The 13,828-nt window shown below is 37.9% G+C and overlaps 1 protein-coding gene across 2 annotated transcripts in view; it reads right to left on the bottom strand.

Moving 5' to 3' along the window:
- Positions 1 to 623: 623 nt before the first annotated feature.
- LOC103030895 (POU domain, class 2, transcription factor 2) overlaps positions 624 to 13,828 on the bottom strand; it is a 59,923-nt gene continuing 46,718 nt past the window's right edge. The window contains exons 9-16 of one of the 2 annotated variants that reach the window (XM_007253095.4): positions 13,546 to 13,746; positions 11,343 to 11,484; positions 10,325 to 10,473; positions 9,885 to 10,076; positions 6,857 to 6,905; positions 6,407 to 6,554; positions 4,539 to 4,612; positions 624 to 2,853 (exon numbers count right to left, since the gene is read on the bottom strand). In XM_007253095.4, the coding sequence (XP_007253157.3) occupies positions 2,546 to 2,853; positions 4,539 to 4,612; positions 6,407 to 6,554; positions 6,857 to 6,905; positions 9,885 to 10,076; positions 10,325 to 10,473; positions 11,343 to 11,484; positions 13,546 to 13,746 (1,263 nt within the window). In that variant the 3' untranslated portion in view covers positions 624 to 2,545. The remainder of the gene's footprint in view (positions 2,854 to 4,538; positions 4,613 to 6,406; positions 6,555 to 6,856; positions 6,906 to 9,884; positions 10,077 to 10,324; positions 10,474 to 11,342; positions 11,485 to 13,545; positions 13,747 to 13,828) is intronic. The other variant, XM_022682993.2, reaches the window with a different exon arrangement.

The following is a 13,828-nucleotide window of genomic DNA, read 5'->3' as shown; positions in this document are numbered from 1 at the left end:
CTCTGAGCAAGATCACACAGTAAAAACACTGTTTTTGGTGACACACTGGACAGAAGGTGTGTAGGCTAACTGGTTATTTTCGGTTTGGTTTACATGCTGGAGAATAGCTTCCTTGCGTAAACTGAAACGCACACACACACACGCACACATGCATGCACACACGCACGCACTCACTCACACACACCCACACTCAACAAGAGTTTCTCTGGTTAGAGTCAGCTCACATGTTCAGCTCTCATTCTATCTCTCACTATCATTCTATATCTCTCCATAAAGCACCAATACAGTTACTTAACTGTCTCCCTTCACTCATTGTGCATTGGTTTGGTTGCTATTTGGTTTGTTTGTGTGTCCAAAAAACAAAAAAAAGATTTTGGTTTTTCAGTTTTGGCTTATTTTTTTTCACAACATTCTTGTTCAAAGAAAAACTTGGAAGCTACATTTTCACAGTATTATTTCAAACCACCTGATGAGAAACTCCCCCACAACAAGATCGAAACAATAAAACGGACAAAATATGAAAATAGGCAATACATTACCCCATCCCAAATATAGAAAGAATGAGACAAGGTCATACAGCATCAACAGACAGACCGAGGAAAAAAAAGCAATAAAACAAAATATATATGTATATATATATATTTCAAAGTTCAGTTCAGTGAGGTCAATAAATATTCCTCCGCCCAGGAAAAAAGAGAGTGAACGAATCGAGGCCATACATCGTGAAGAACAGGAGGGAAGGAGGAGCGGGCACAGAGCTCATCTGTCAGTCAACACTTTGAACTTTCGGACTGCCAATCACAGCTTGGTCAGTCTACGACAAACAGGCGCTGGCCCACTTCTCTTTACTAAAAGCCTTCCTCCTTGTCCACCTCCAATTTGTCCACTCCTTATATTTGGTTTTTGGGTTCCTTTCTTGGTTCATTCAGTCCTTCATTGGTTTTGCTTGCTTACGTTCATTTTTGGTTTGATCTTTGTGTTGGAATAGGAAAAAAAAAAGAAAAGAAAAAACGAAAAAGGAAATCATCAACAACAGCAACATTCTGCTTCCCGGTTTGGAGGCTCCCCGTCCAGCTTACGCTTGTAAAATTTCCCCTGCACATCCCGTGCGTCTCTTCTTGCCTCTTCATCCACTGCTCTCTACTCTTGTTTTGTCGGTTCGTTTCGCTTCCTCTTCTCCTCCTCCTCCTTGATTTGGGCCTTTGATCTGCTCTTTTCCGAGGCACAGGAGAGGGATAGAGAGCGGCTGGAGGGCAGGGGGTTGGGGGCTCGGGGTGGGGGGACAGCGTTGCTTTTTTTTTCAGTAGTATAATTTCCTTTTCATTTCTTCATCTGTTTGTGTTTTGTTTTTTTGACATGTCTGAGGTCTTGTCTGAATGCTTCTTAGCCAGTGCTAAAAGGTCAGACAAACGCTTTGGTATCCAAGAGAACAAGTCTGAGTTATAGAATGACAGTATGAATAATGAAATGAATGATGAAGTGATGGTGGGATGAAGGTTTGGGAAGAAATGTGTCTCAAACATATTATCATCACTCTTTTTTGAGCACAAATCTAATGTTAGCCTAGAGTATAATGCACTTTCCAGTGCACTATATGACTGGAAATGATGATGATAATAAAAAGAAAGATAGAGCTGTAACTGGTTGAAAGTATCCAGAATACTGGTCATCTGAAATGGAGTGGAATAAATCTGGTGGACTGACAGCAGAGGTAGATTAAGAAAGATGTAAATATACAGAAAAGTCAAAAAAGATGTTGAAAAAAGTACAAAATGAGAAGGTGAATGTAAAGCAGTGTGCAGAATCAGTGAAGAACTACAGATAGTGAACTGAACTCTCAACAATGAGGAATATTTTTGGTGCTGTTTTGTGAAGTTGATGATCTGATCCTGGACGGGTCAGGTTTAAAAAGTCTTTTAAGGTAAAGCTTTTCTCTCCGATTTTTTGGTTTCGGTTTTTGGTATTTTGGTTTTGGCAATTTTGGCATTTTTGTCATTGTTTGTCTTCATGAGTCTCTTTTCTTTTCGCTTGCGTCTTATTTGTTTATTTTTTGGTTTCAACTTTTCCATTCCATCCATTGACACTAAGTCAATTTGTCCTTCTTTCGTTCCTTTTCTCTGCCACCCGTTTTTTTCACAACACAGTCATTTTTTTTGGCTCTCATCCCTGCCCTCAGGTTTATCCATTTCTTTAAGTCTCTTCTTCGATTAGAAAGGAGTACATATACAGTATCGTTAATGGCCAACAAAGAAACTCTGCGATGTCACCTCTCCAAATGAATAGACAGATCAATTTATTTTTTGGTTTCAACATCCCCCGTTCTCCTGTTCTCTCCTCCTCCCCCGTTCTCCCGCACACCCCTCCCTCGTACAGTCTGTGTATTTTTGGCATTAAAAGACTCTGTGAGAGAGGGAGTGAAGGAGAGTGATGGAGGGAGTGAGAGATGGCTTTGGTTGAAAAGGCGAGGTTTTTGTTTTTGGTGTTCCGACTGCTCCACTGACTGACTCCTCCCTCTTGAGCAAGCCGATATAGGTCGCAGTGGCCGTCACTCGGCCATGGCCCCGCCCAGAGGCGGGGGCGAGGCTTCGCTGAAAGAACAGAAGGAGGCGGGGCTTGAGCAGGGAGAGGCGGAGCACGAGTCAGGGCTCATGCGGCTCATGCTGGGTGGTGGAGACACTCTGGCAGCGCTGACCAAGCCCATGCTGGCACCTGCTGCCATGGGCAACAGGGTGTGGCGGTTAAGGAAGAGGGAGGGGCGCAGTCCGCCCCCTGGACCTCCAGCTCCGCCAAGGAACATCTGACCACTGCCGTCAAGAGCTGTAATGGGCATTTGGCCACCACTGGCAGCCAGAGCTGTAAGACGAGAAGAAAGGACGGGACATGAAGCAAATCATCAAAATCAAAGAGTAAAATTGCACAAGGAAATAGAAATGAGAGAGTATTAGAAATGACAGAGCATTAGAATGAAAGACATGTAACGATGGGCTTAGGTGACACACAAATACATGCACTCAGTGGGATCAGCCTAGTGAAAAGGATGTGAGGAAAGGATGTGTGAAAGACAGTAAATTCCTTCTATTTTCAAGATTAAAAAGCCCTAAATACCCTAAAACAGTGTTTCACTAAAAATAAATTGCATTGCATGGTTTTTGAAAAGGTTATGAAGGGATCAAAATATGTTTAATCTATCACATTGTTTTAGAAGTTTAGACAAGTAGTTACAGTTACAAACACTGAGAACATGTTCTTATAAAATAATATATGTCATGCTCAAATAAGGAACCCTATATCTAAGACATTTTTTTAGTATAATGTGCTGTAAGATTTTCCAGGAAAACACTGCACTGACTTTGGACTTGATACAACACAGTGGACCAACACCAGCAGATGACATGACTCAAATTTACTGATGGTCAGTAATGGTTTGGAGAGTCATGTCATCTTCTGGTGTTTTGCTGGAGGTTTACTGTGTTCTTATCTTGTCCAAAGTCAGTGCTGTGTTTTCCTGGAAAATCTTACAGCACCTCATGCTTTCCTCTGATGACAACTTTTATGGAAAAATATCCTTTCTTTTCCCCCATAGGTTATTCTAGCTTAGGGTTCTTAGAGTTCCTTATATGTGCATGACACCAAATACAATAATTCTGTCTGGTAATGTAAAACACTTTCCTCCAAACCATTTCTTTCAATACATATTAATACACTGATCAGCCATAACATTAGCCCCATAATACATTTAAGGTATGGACTCTAAAAGATCTCTAGCACCAATATGTTAGCAGTAGATTCTTTACAATATGTAAATTGTGAGGGGGGGCATCCATGGACAGCATCAGTGGCACTCAGACCACTCTGATACTTATGCTTGCCCATTTTTAATTCCATTTTTTTTTCATTAATAGCTGAAATGTGTTTCTTTAAAGTTTTGAAACCTAGCAGTCCTGCTTTAATTTTTTATTTAAAAAAAAAAAATTAAAAAACGCTTGTATTGCGGCCATTTCAGCCTTTTACAGCACCCTCTCAGGTTCAACTCTACTAAAAGCAATGATGATGTGTCCGTGTCCTGTTACGTTGACACTCACAATATGCAAATCAGTCAATCAAAATACTGCCCCCCTGGTGACGTCCAACCATCTACACCTCACTGCTATCAGAGGCACACTGCTGCTGCTGCAGCTCAGCCCAATCAGGTCTCCCTCCTGCCCTGCTTCTAAACCCATACATCATCTAGTGCCCCATCTAAATTACTCATCCTATTTTACTTATTTATTTATTTTTTTGAATTTTTCAGATTTGAGCTGAGAGCGGAGTCAGCTAAAATCAGGGGGTTTAAATATATCCCATCAAGGTTTTTCACCTATCAGTGGTGCTAATGTTATGGCCGGTTGGTGTATATTGCTAGTGGAATCTAAAAGCTACACGTGTTCTCTTGCTTCACTAGCTTTCTATTTCATTTGTTCATACAATTCACTATTTTTACTCTGTTTGCCTCTTTTCTCTTTCTCCCTTTCTTGCTTCCAGCTCCCTTGATCACAAACCTTGCATGGTAGCCAGGGGGTTGCTGCTGATGAGAGCCTGGTTCATGCCTGTGCTTACACCCATCATTGTGTTCCTGTAATGTGTATGGTCCCATTTATACACACACACATATACATACATATGCACACACATTCACACATGCGGGAAGAAGCGAGGATTTTTAGAGGCATCTCAAAAGTGTACACCACAACAGTGAGCGTGTACACGATTGTGTGAGCATACATTCATCTGCAGGAAAAAGAAGTAGCAAGAAAAGAGCAAGAAAGCACGCACGTCTGGCCGCACATTCCAGAGAGATGAATGCCTTTCACCGGTCAGTCATCAATTCAGCGTTACTCAACACTTCACAGGTCTAAGCCAAATTTGGGGAGCGACATTCCCTGACTGCCAGAACACAATGCTAATAGGCTGTGGAATGTTACTTATCTACTAAATAAATTCTGATACTGAATAGTATATTCCTATGCAGCTGTGTTGCCTGGGGAGCACAGTTTTAGAAAACGTCCCCAGTAATTACAGAGGCAAAGAGAAAGAAATTATAAACAAACTGATCTTTGAGAAAAATAATGTGGCACAGACAAACTCCAAAAGTGGAATTTAGCTCAACTGCTTAAGAAGTAAACTGACCTTCAGATATAAATAATGAGGATGGTCCATATTGCCATTTTATATTTTAATTTTAAATATTTTACCAAATCCTATGATTCTGTGAAGCCTTGTTTTACATATTTAAATTAAGTGCAAACACCAGCGAATCACCGACATATACTTCCAAAAATATTCATTCCCCCTGAACATTTTCACATTTTCTCACTTTACCACCACAAACTTAAACGTATTTATTGAGATACATATTTAAGTGATAGACCGACACAAAGAAGCACATAATTATGAAGTGGAGCAAAAATTATACATGGTTATCTAAATTTGAATCAAATAAAAACCTGAAAATTGTGACGTGCAAAAGTATTTTGCCTCCTTTACTCCTTTAAAACTCCTAAATAAAACCCGATGCAACAGAGTCCAGGTGTACATAATTTATTTAGTCTCAGTATAAATACACCTGTTTAAATATAAGAAGTGCTGTTTGCAGTTTTCCACAAGCCATGTAGTGGGCAGAAGAAGAAGGTGTTGTGGTCAGATGCAACTTTTTTTTTTAAGTACAGCGTCTCTATTTAGTATTGATATAGGGCTGAATACTTTTGCATGTCACACTTTTCAGATTTTTTAAAATCTATGTATCATTTTTGTTTCACCTTACAATTATTTGCTTCTTTGTGTTAGTCTATCAATTAAAATCTCAATAAAATACATTTAAAATTGTGCTGTTAAATGTGGATAAAGTTCAAGAGGTATTAATATTTTTGCAAGCCACTGTACATCTGTCATGTTTGTTGACTTTGAATGTAAAAATTGATTATAGTCGTATGGCTCATTTATGCTTTACACTAAATATGGATACATACAGAGCCTTCTGTTCATGGGAAATCATGGGGACAGTCTAGACAATAGAATTAGTAATAGAGCAAATGATGATTCCAGCCATATAGAGATAATGTAAAAGAAACTGGCAATAAATAAATTTTGGGACTTATTTGACTCTGATCTGTCCTGATCTGTGTTGCGTTGCTTTACATCAATGCCAAAGTTAAGTGTTGCATAGAAGTACGTGGGCAGTGGCTGTTACATTGTTTAAAATGGACCTGTTCGCTTCATACATAAAGGGAATGTATAAATCAAGCAACTCCTCAACACCATCCCTCTCTGAAGATGCAGATCTGGCAAGAAAAAGTAAGTAGGCAGCAAACAAGTGTGTGTGTGTCTGTGTGTGCCAAAAAAACGGAGAGAGAGAGAGCCATGTGCTTACCCTGTGCTGAGACCAGGGCTGCTCAAACTGGGTGGAGCAGGACTTGCTGTGCTGAGGGGAGGCGGAGTCACTGAAGATGGGGCAGAGCTCATTGCTGCATGGCCAGTAGGGTTAGGAGGGCAAGCCACAGAGGGGGTGGGACTAACAGCTACAGAGACATCAAACAGAATCATAGATGATTAGCTGCAGGTCTGAACCAATGGAACGCAACATACATGCACCCAGAAGTACCACTTGCACAAACTGCCCCAATATTATAAGAGTAAACCTATTTAAGAGATTTCTTGATTGAGAAAAGGTGTCGTTTTTACTTTTTTGTTATGACAACAAAAAAAAATCAGCTTTAAGAATCCTCTCCATTGCCATCACCGACTGAAGCCTTCAAAACAGTCTAAGAATTGTTCAATTCCTTTAATTATTCAGAGAGACAGAGAGGGATCAGGCTCTTACCTGTAGCACTGAGGCTGGTGGCAGCCTGAGCAAGTCCCTGAGCGGACATCTGGGAAGGGATGAAGAGAAAGAGAGAGAGAGAGAGAGAGAGAGATGTGCAGTAAGTTAGTCTGAAGTCTAAAGTCCTTTTATAGCTTAGGCATGCTTTGGAATATATCAGTGGTGATGCTTTAAAACAGCACAGGCACACACATGACACTAATCAAATGACCCCTTATGATCAGAGGAACACACTACTTCTAATCATCATTGTGTAGCTTCTATAGAAACTTCTCACAGAATTTAACAAATGGATTTAACCTACTTTATCAATATAAAGATGCCTCACGGATGTTTTAGCAATAGAAAAGGAAGCATTGTGGATTATATATAGTAGTGTAAATCTATTTAAAAATAGTAGAATTCTGTGATTAATTAAGATTACTCACACATTTTCTTCCTTAAGGCTAAGCTTTTGATGATGTGTGTTTAAATGGAAATAAAAGAATCAGTGTTAGAAACACTGTGCATTGTTTTTTTTTTAAATTCCAAATCCCTTAAAAAATAAGTGTATTAATCTCAACAATATTTTATGATTAAATCATGGATAAAATCATGATTTTATTTAAATGCTGAGACTAATAAAAACTGGGAAAAGGGAAACTTTGTAAAAAAAAAATGTATTACTTTATTATAATATCTTAGGGTATATTTGATGCTTTTTAAACTAACATATTGTAGTGTTCTTCTGACTTACTAAGTTTAACTCAGAGTATAAATGGAGAAAATAAACACTAGTGTAGCTCCATATTCCACACCTTCAACAGCTTAAAAAGACAAAATAAACGTGCCATCAGCTGTGTGAGTGTGTTTCTGTGGTCATGATCACACAAAAGTGTGTGTGTGTGTGTGTGTGTGAGAGAGAGAAAGAGAAAAAGAGAGCATAAACTTCAGCATAAATAAAAGCTAATGTATCTTCTGAACTCCACAGTAAGAGTTGCTGTGCTAAAATACTAAATAATCACTAAATAAAACTGCTATTGCATCACCAGGCTCTTGTCAATTTTGTCACATTTTCATTAAAAGAAAATGAATTCATCACAGTTTCCAGATTAACTGCATGCTTTAAGGGGTTAATATTGACAGCTCAAACATATAGATGGAAGAGTAGTCGCTTACAGAACGAGCGTGCTAAGTCTTCCCTGCACTATTTGTGAGTGTATTTTATTAGGTCCAGCATTCTTTTGTGGCAGGTGAAGTCTTTGCAAGCATCATTTTAGCCTCTTATCCATTTTACAGCCCTGTCACTGAGGGCAGGTCCTTTCCCCTCTCAAATCTTCCTAAAACTCTAAAGTGCTTTCCTCCACTTGCTGCTACATTATAGGTTTCACTGTACCTATAAAAAAACATGGATCAAAGGGCAAAAGCCTTTCCTTGCAGTCTCACTTTACAAAATAAAAAGAAGTTACTTGTTTTTTGTTTTTTTTACTGGAATGTTTCCTAAAAACTGTGTGTGTGTGTGCGTGCACATGTGTGAACAGCAGAGATGTACAGTAACAAGGTATAACTTCTTCACTACTGTACTTATGTACTAAAATGCTGTAACTGTATCTACTGGAGTATTTTTGTCCTTCTACTTCCAATTTTACTTCACTGCAAATTTACAATGAGTTTAATACTTTTAATCTGCAAAAATTTGTATGTGCTGCATCATTATTTGTTTCAGTTATAGCTAAAATGTTCAAATAATCACTGTTGTATCAGAGCGGTATAGATGCTCTGCACTGTCACCAGGTTTGATGAAGCTCCCCATCATTGTGTGAATCATGCGACCATGCTGTTCCTATAAAAAGACCATGCTGCCCTAGGGGTGTGCCATATCGTATCGTACGCAATAATATCACCAAAATATTTTTATATTGTAAACAATATTATACCCTGAAATATCGTGCCACATCACACACCCCTATTTATCACATCAGGGTACAACTTTTTTTGCTGTTTTTAGAAAAAGAAAAATTCACACTGTTCTCATTTCCGCAGATTATACAGATTATATCTGTCCAGTATCATTTATTTTACTTTAATCCTATATATGAAGTGCATTATTTTTAATATCACAGTTAGGGGTGTGGCATATAATTTTGTATGCAATAATAAAATTGAAATTTGTTTTGTTGCAGTAGTGTATTATTGAAATCTTTTTTTTTTTACTTCAGTGTTTTGATATCGTAATGGAATAATGTATCGCAAAAAAAACCACAAAATATTGTGATCTTATTTTAGGACCATATCGCCCACCTCTACGCTGCTCCTATTCTGCCTTTTGCCCTGCTAACTTCTCATTGCTTTCTGTAATAAGTACATAACACAGTACTGTACTTTTACTTTTTAGTAGTACTTCAGTACTACATTTTATAATAAACTACTCGCAATACTTAAGTACAAAAATGTTAAAACTTTAGTACTTCCACTTAAATGTGAAGCTTAAAGAACACTTCCACTTCTACTCAATTTTTTTTTTAGTCGAGCACAAGTACTTCTACTCAAGTTTGGGTCTCTAGTACTTTACACTTGTCTGGTTAACAGTTGGTTTATAACTATTGTATCTTTTTGCATAGTAATTGGGTTATGTTTCATTGACATAAGCATAAACATAAGCACTGGTGCTATGTGTGTTATCTATTGCAGTATAAAGGTTCAGGTTAAATGTATGTAAGTTATCAAGTAACTTCATTTTCATGAAAAATATCAGAAAATATATGAATTGAATGTATTAATTCAAATTATTCAGATATCTGAAAACTCTAATTAATTCAATTATAATTATAATATGTTCTACTGTTGATGAATAATTTATATAAATATATGTTTTTAACAATAATAAAACACAGCTAGCACCAGAGAGGCACATGTTCCTCCAACACTGGGGTCAAATGAATTGCCTGGTAAAAATACAAGTGGAGCAAGCCATGGAAGGAAAAGCTGGGAAGGAACATGAAGTGAGGGAGGGGTGGGGAGGTGAGAGAGGGGTGTGGGTGGGTCGTACCATCTGTGGGCTGTAGCAGGGGGGTTTGTGCGTCGCAGGGGGGGGCTGGCTGGGCAGGGGAGGGGTGGCGCTGGAGGGGTTGATGCGTTTCTCTTTCTGACGGCGGTTGCAGAACCAGACGCGGATCACCTCCTTCTCCATGTTGAGCTGCTCAGCCATCAGAAGGATCTCCTCTGAGGTTGGTTTCTGGTTCTGTACGGATTACAATACAAGCAGCCTATCAGCGAAGGGTCTGACTGTGCAATAAAACATGTATTGTTCAGCGTTCACAAGGATGTCAAAAATGAATTTGTCTTGAAAAAATCAAACCTCTACATAATTTTCCATTAAAGTTATGACAACCATTATTAGCCTCAAATGTGCTTTAAGAATTTACTCCTGCAGTAGGCTTTCTCTGTTTGATACGGACAGGTGGGGGGCTCGAGCAATGAGTGTCTTACCATGATGAAGTTGCGCTCCAGGGCTACGCGGACGTTTGTCTCAATGCTGGTGCGTTTCTTCCTGCGTCGTCCAGGCAACCCTTCAAAGCCCAGCATCGGAGAAGACAGGGAGCTGGGGCTGGGCAGCATGTTGTCTATCGCCATGGTTTCTGTGCACATGCACACACAAACACAGAGTAAGTATTTGGGATGTTAAAATGTAATATCAGACTTACAAAATGTACATAAGGTTCATTAACGTATGCACACTAACTTCTACTCCTACTCGTAATAAACCTGTCAGCTTGGAACAATGCTTACTGCAGTACATTTAACAAAACAGGCCAGACACTCCTTTTAAAAACTGTAAATCATTGCATAGTTCCTGTCATATTTGTTTAAAATTACTTAATATTATTCTATTGCCTCAATCCACATGCTTTTTCCCTGTAATGTTCTGTATCTCAGCTTGTCCAGAAATGCATGTGAAAATCATGTCCTTTAAAGGTGGCTCAAAGTACGAGTTCCACAGCTAGACTGTAGGGGGAGCCCAAGAGCAAGAAATACCAATTCTTGCATAATGCTCATAGTCCTCATGGCTCTTCTTGCCTTACAGCTTGAGACTGGGAATGTGAATTTATAAACAAGAAAAAAAAAGTTTTATCTTCAATAAAAAATATTAGGATATTTTAGCAACACATTTTATATTTAAATTTAGGATTTAAATTCAATATCTAAAAAAATGTATCAAAAATATATTTATTGCTAACAAATTTTCAAACACAGGCAAATCCACCTTTATTTCTATTAAATTCTTCTTACAATCCAAAATAAGGTCATTCATTTCTTTTTTCTCCACCTAATGAATTATTTCTCCTCAATATGTTTTTGGAAAAATTGGAACACTATCTCTCACAGAGATGCAGGCAGCTTCACTGATTATAATGGCATATTTTGTATGCTTGCTGTTGAAATAAAGAGTAATTCTTAGACACACATCCTCAGACACACACACACACACACACTCAAGCACATTCACCTGCATCACTCAGCCATTTCTCCAGCAGTGGCTTGAGCTTGCACATGTTCTTGAAGCTGAGGTTGAGCGCCTCAAATCGAGAGATGGTGGTTTGACTGAAATCATTTCCATACAGCTTTCCCATGGCCATCCCCACATCACCCTACAGATATGGTGAATAAAACACACACATTAGCAAATACAAAGTAATTAGAATCAATCACTGACAGTGTTTAATTAGGAAGCCTAGTGCTAGTGTGTTAAATTTCTAATACAAAAAAAGAAGAAATTATGAATGTGAGGATCACTAATGTATAACTGCCCATCAGTTTGACACCGTCCCACAATACAGATTTCAATACCACAAGGATTCACTGGATACAAGGATTCAACAGAATTTTTAGAACAATTTATTAATCACTGTGCCTTCAAGAGAAATCTGATGTGAACTTAAATAAATACCATAACCAATTTGTATAAATCATATAAAGTTATTAAATACATTATTTAGTCATTACTATCCTTGATTATTGTGTTTTGGTAGGCATCGGTACAATGGAAAATACTGAGGCTCATTTTTAAATTTATAAATGAATGATATAGTCAGGATATTATGAGTATTAATATTATACTTATATCAAAGTTAAACAGAAGTTCAAAGATCGACATCACAAAATATAAGAATATACTATTAATTGAAATACTAGGAATAAAACAAGGCAAATACTTAATACAAATTGCATTGTTTTTAAAATTCCTCCTGTTTCTGTATTTTATATTTTTATAAGGCCCTTAAAAATGTTACTCAAAGTTAATCGCAAGTCATACAAGGTTTCTACTGCAATTTATGAATCCCAGCACTTTATTGATAATAAAGTTTAATTTTCTTTTCTAAGTCTCCTTCTCGGATTGTTACTTCTCTCGCTTTCCTCTAAAATAAAAAATATATATTGGTTGATTTTTTTTTACTAGAACTTATTTTCTCCCTTCCTTTCTTGTCTTGCTACAGGTAATATTATATCTGTTTTTTGTTTAACAGAGTGCAGCAAAACAATCTTTGCCAACACAGCACGGCATGGCTAGCTATACGGAACATTTTTGTGCTTATTTTTTACATCAGTCCCAAGTGAAAAATGTGCTGGGAGCGTAATTTGTACATGCTTCTATTGGCAAGCAGCGACAAAAATAAAAAAAACTTTTTCCATGTGAGTGATGCATGCAGTGCTCCCTGCCCCGTGGTTGGCACAGGAGGTGTCACTTTTAGTTTGTGTCAACATAAAAATGACTATTTATCATTTTTTATCATTTAAAGTTCTTGTTTTTTTGCTCATAATCTCCTTTTTATCTATTTTTATGTCTGTACCAGTGGGTGGGTGAAACAAATAATATTGAATTCCAATTCACTACTCACTCAATTTCTTACTTCACCCTACTACTACATAGTGAAAACACTACTACCACAACTACTATCATGTTTTACTTATTCAGAAACATTCAAATAGATATAGAAGGAAATTATTGTATTTAAAGATACATATTGCTAGTAGTTTTGTATTGGCCTTATTTTAGTCATGTCTGTTATGGTAAAATTCACATCTTAACAAAGTGTCATCACAATTCAGTTTAGCAATTCCAATTAAGTTCAGATTTTGTTAAGACCAGTGGTTCTTAAAGTTTTTAGACAATGTACCACCAATGAGCAAAAACTGACTAAAACTAACAAGTAGCAGCTACAGGCCATTTCACAGGAACACATGCTTATTTATACACAACAAGTGATATGGATAATCCACACATATACATGTACTCTTATCTTTTGCCAATTCAACTGTACGTCTGTACGTTAGTATGATTAGGTAAGTTGATTGATTTTTATACAGCATTTAGACTGCCAAGCTGTGAACTACAGTGTTTAATACTTCATTTAGGTATTGACTGTAATGCAGAAACTAACTGTTGTGAACTGTTGGTGACTAATGGTTTAAAAAAAACATATCTTGTGGTGTTTCACAGGGTTTTATTCTATGGCCAATTAAACTGATGTCAATAATGATAAAACTGTAATTCTGAGAGTGAAGGACTGAGATGTAAATTACATACATGTTCTAACAGGTAAAGCAGCTGAAAACTTTACAGATTTCAGTTCATCTATAAAGTTAACCCGTACCACAGTGTGAGAACCACTGGTTTAGACAAATGCAATCATGCACACACACACACACACCTGTGTGAAGCCCAGTTTAATCCTCCTTTGTTTGAAAGTGCGAGCGAACTGCTCCAGCTCCTCCAGGTCGTTGGGCTCCTCAGTGTGCGGGGTCACTGTGGTAACCGAGCTCATTGGCGGAGCTGCCGAGGGGGCAGAGCTCACTGTGCTCTCCACACTCTTCTCCCTCTGTAACGACCACAGCCTGTCGTCATGACGGCGCTGCAGCACACATGGATACAAACACTGTGATGTCGAAAACTTGTGCAGTTTCAGACCTTAGTCCTAACTGCAGAAATACATT

Source organism: Astyanax mexicanus, chromosome 3, assembly GCF_023375975.1.
Source record: "Astyanax mexicanus isolate ESR-SI-001 chromosome 3, AstMex3_surface, whole genome shotgun sequence".
NCBI classification, from domain to species: domain Eukaryota; kingdom Metazoa; phylum Chordata; class Actinopteri; order Characiformes; family Acestrorhamphidae; genus Astyanax; species Astyanax mexicanus.
This window is presented reverse-complemented; position numbering and strand designations above follow the sequence as displayed.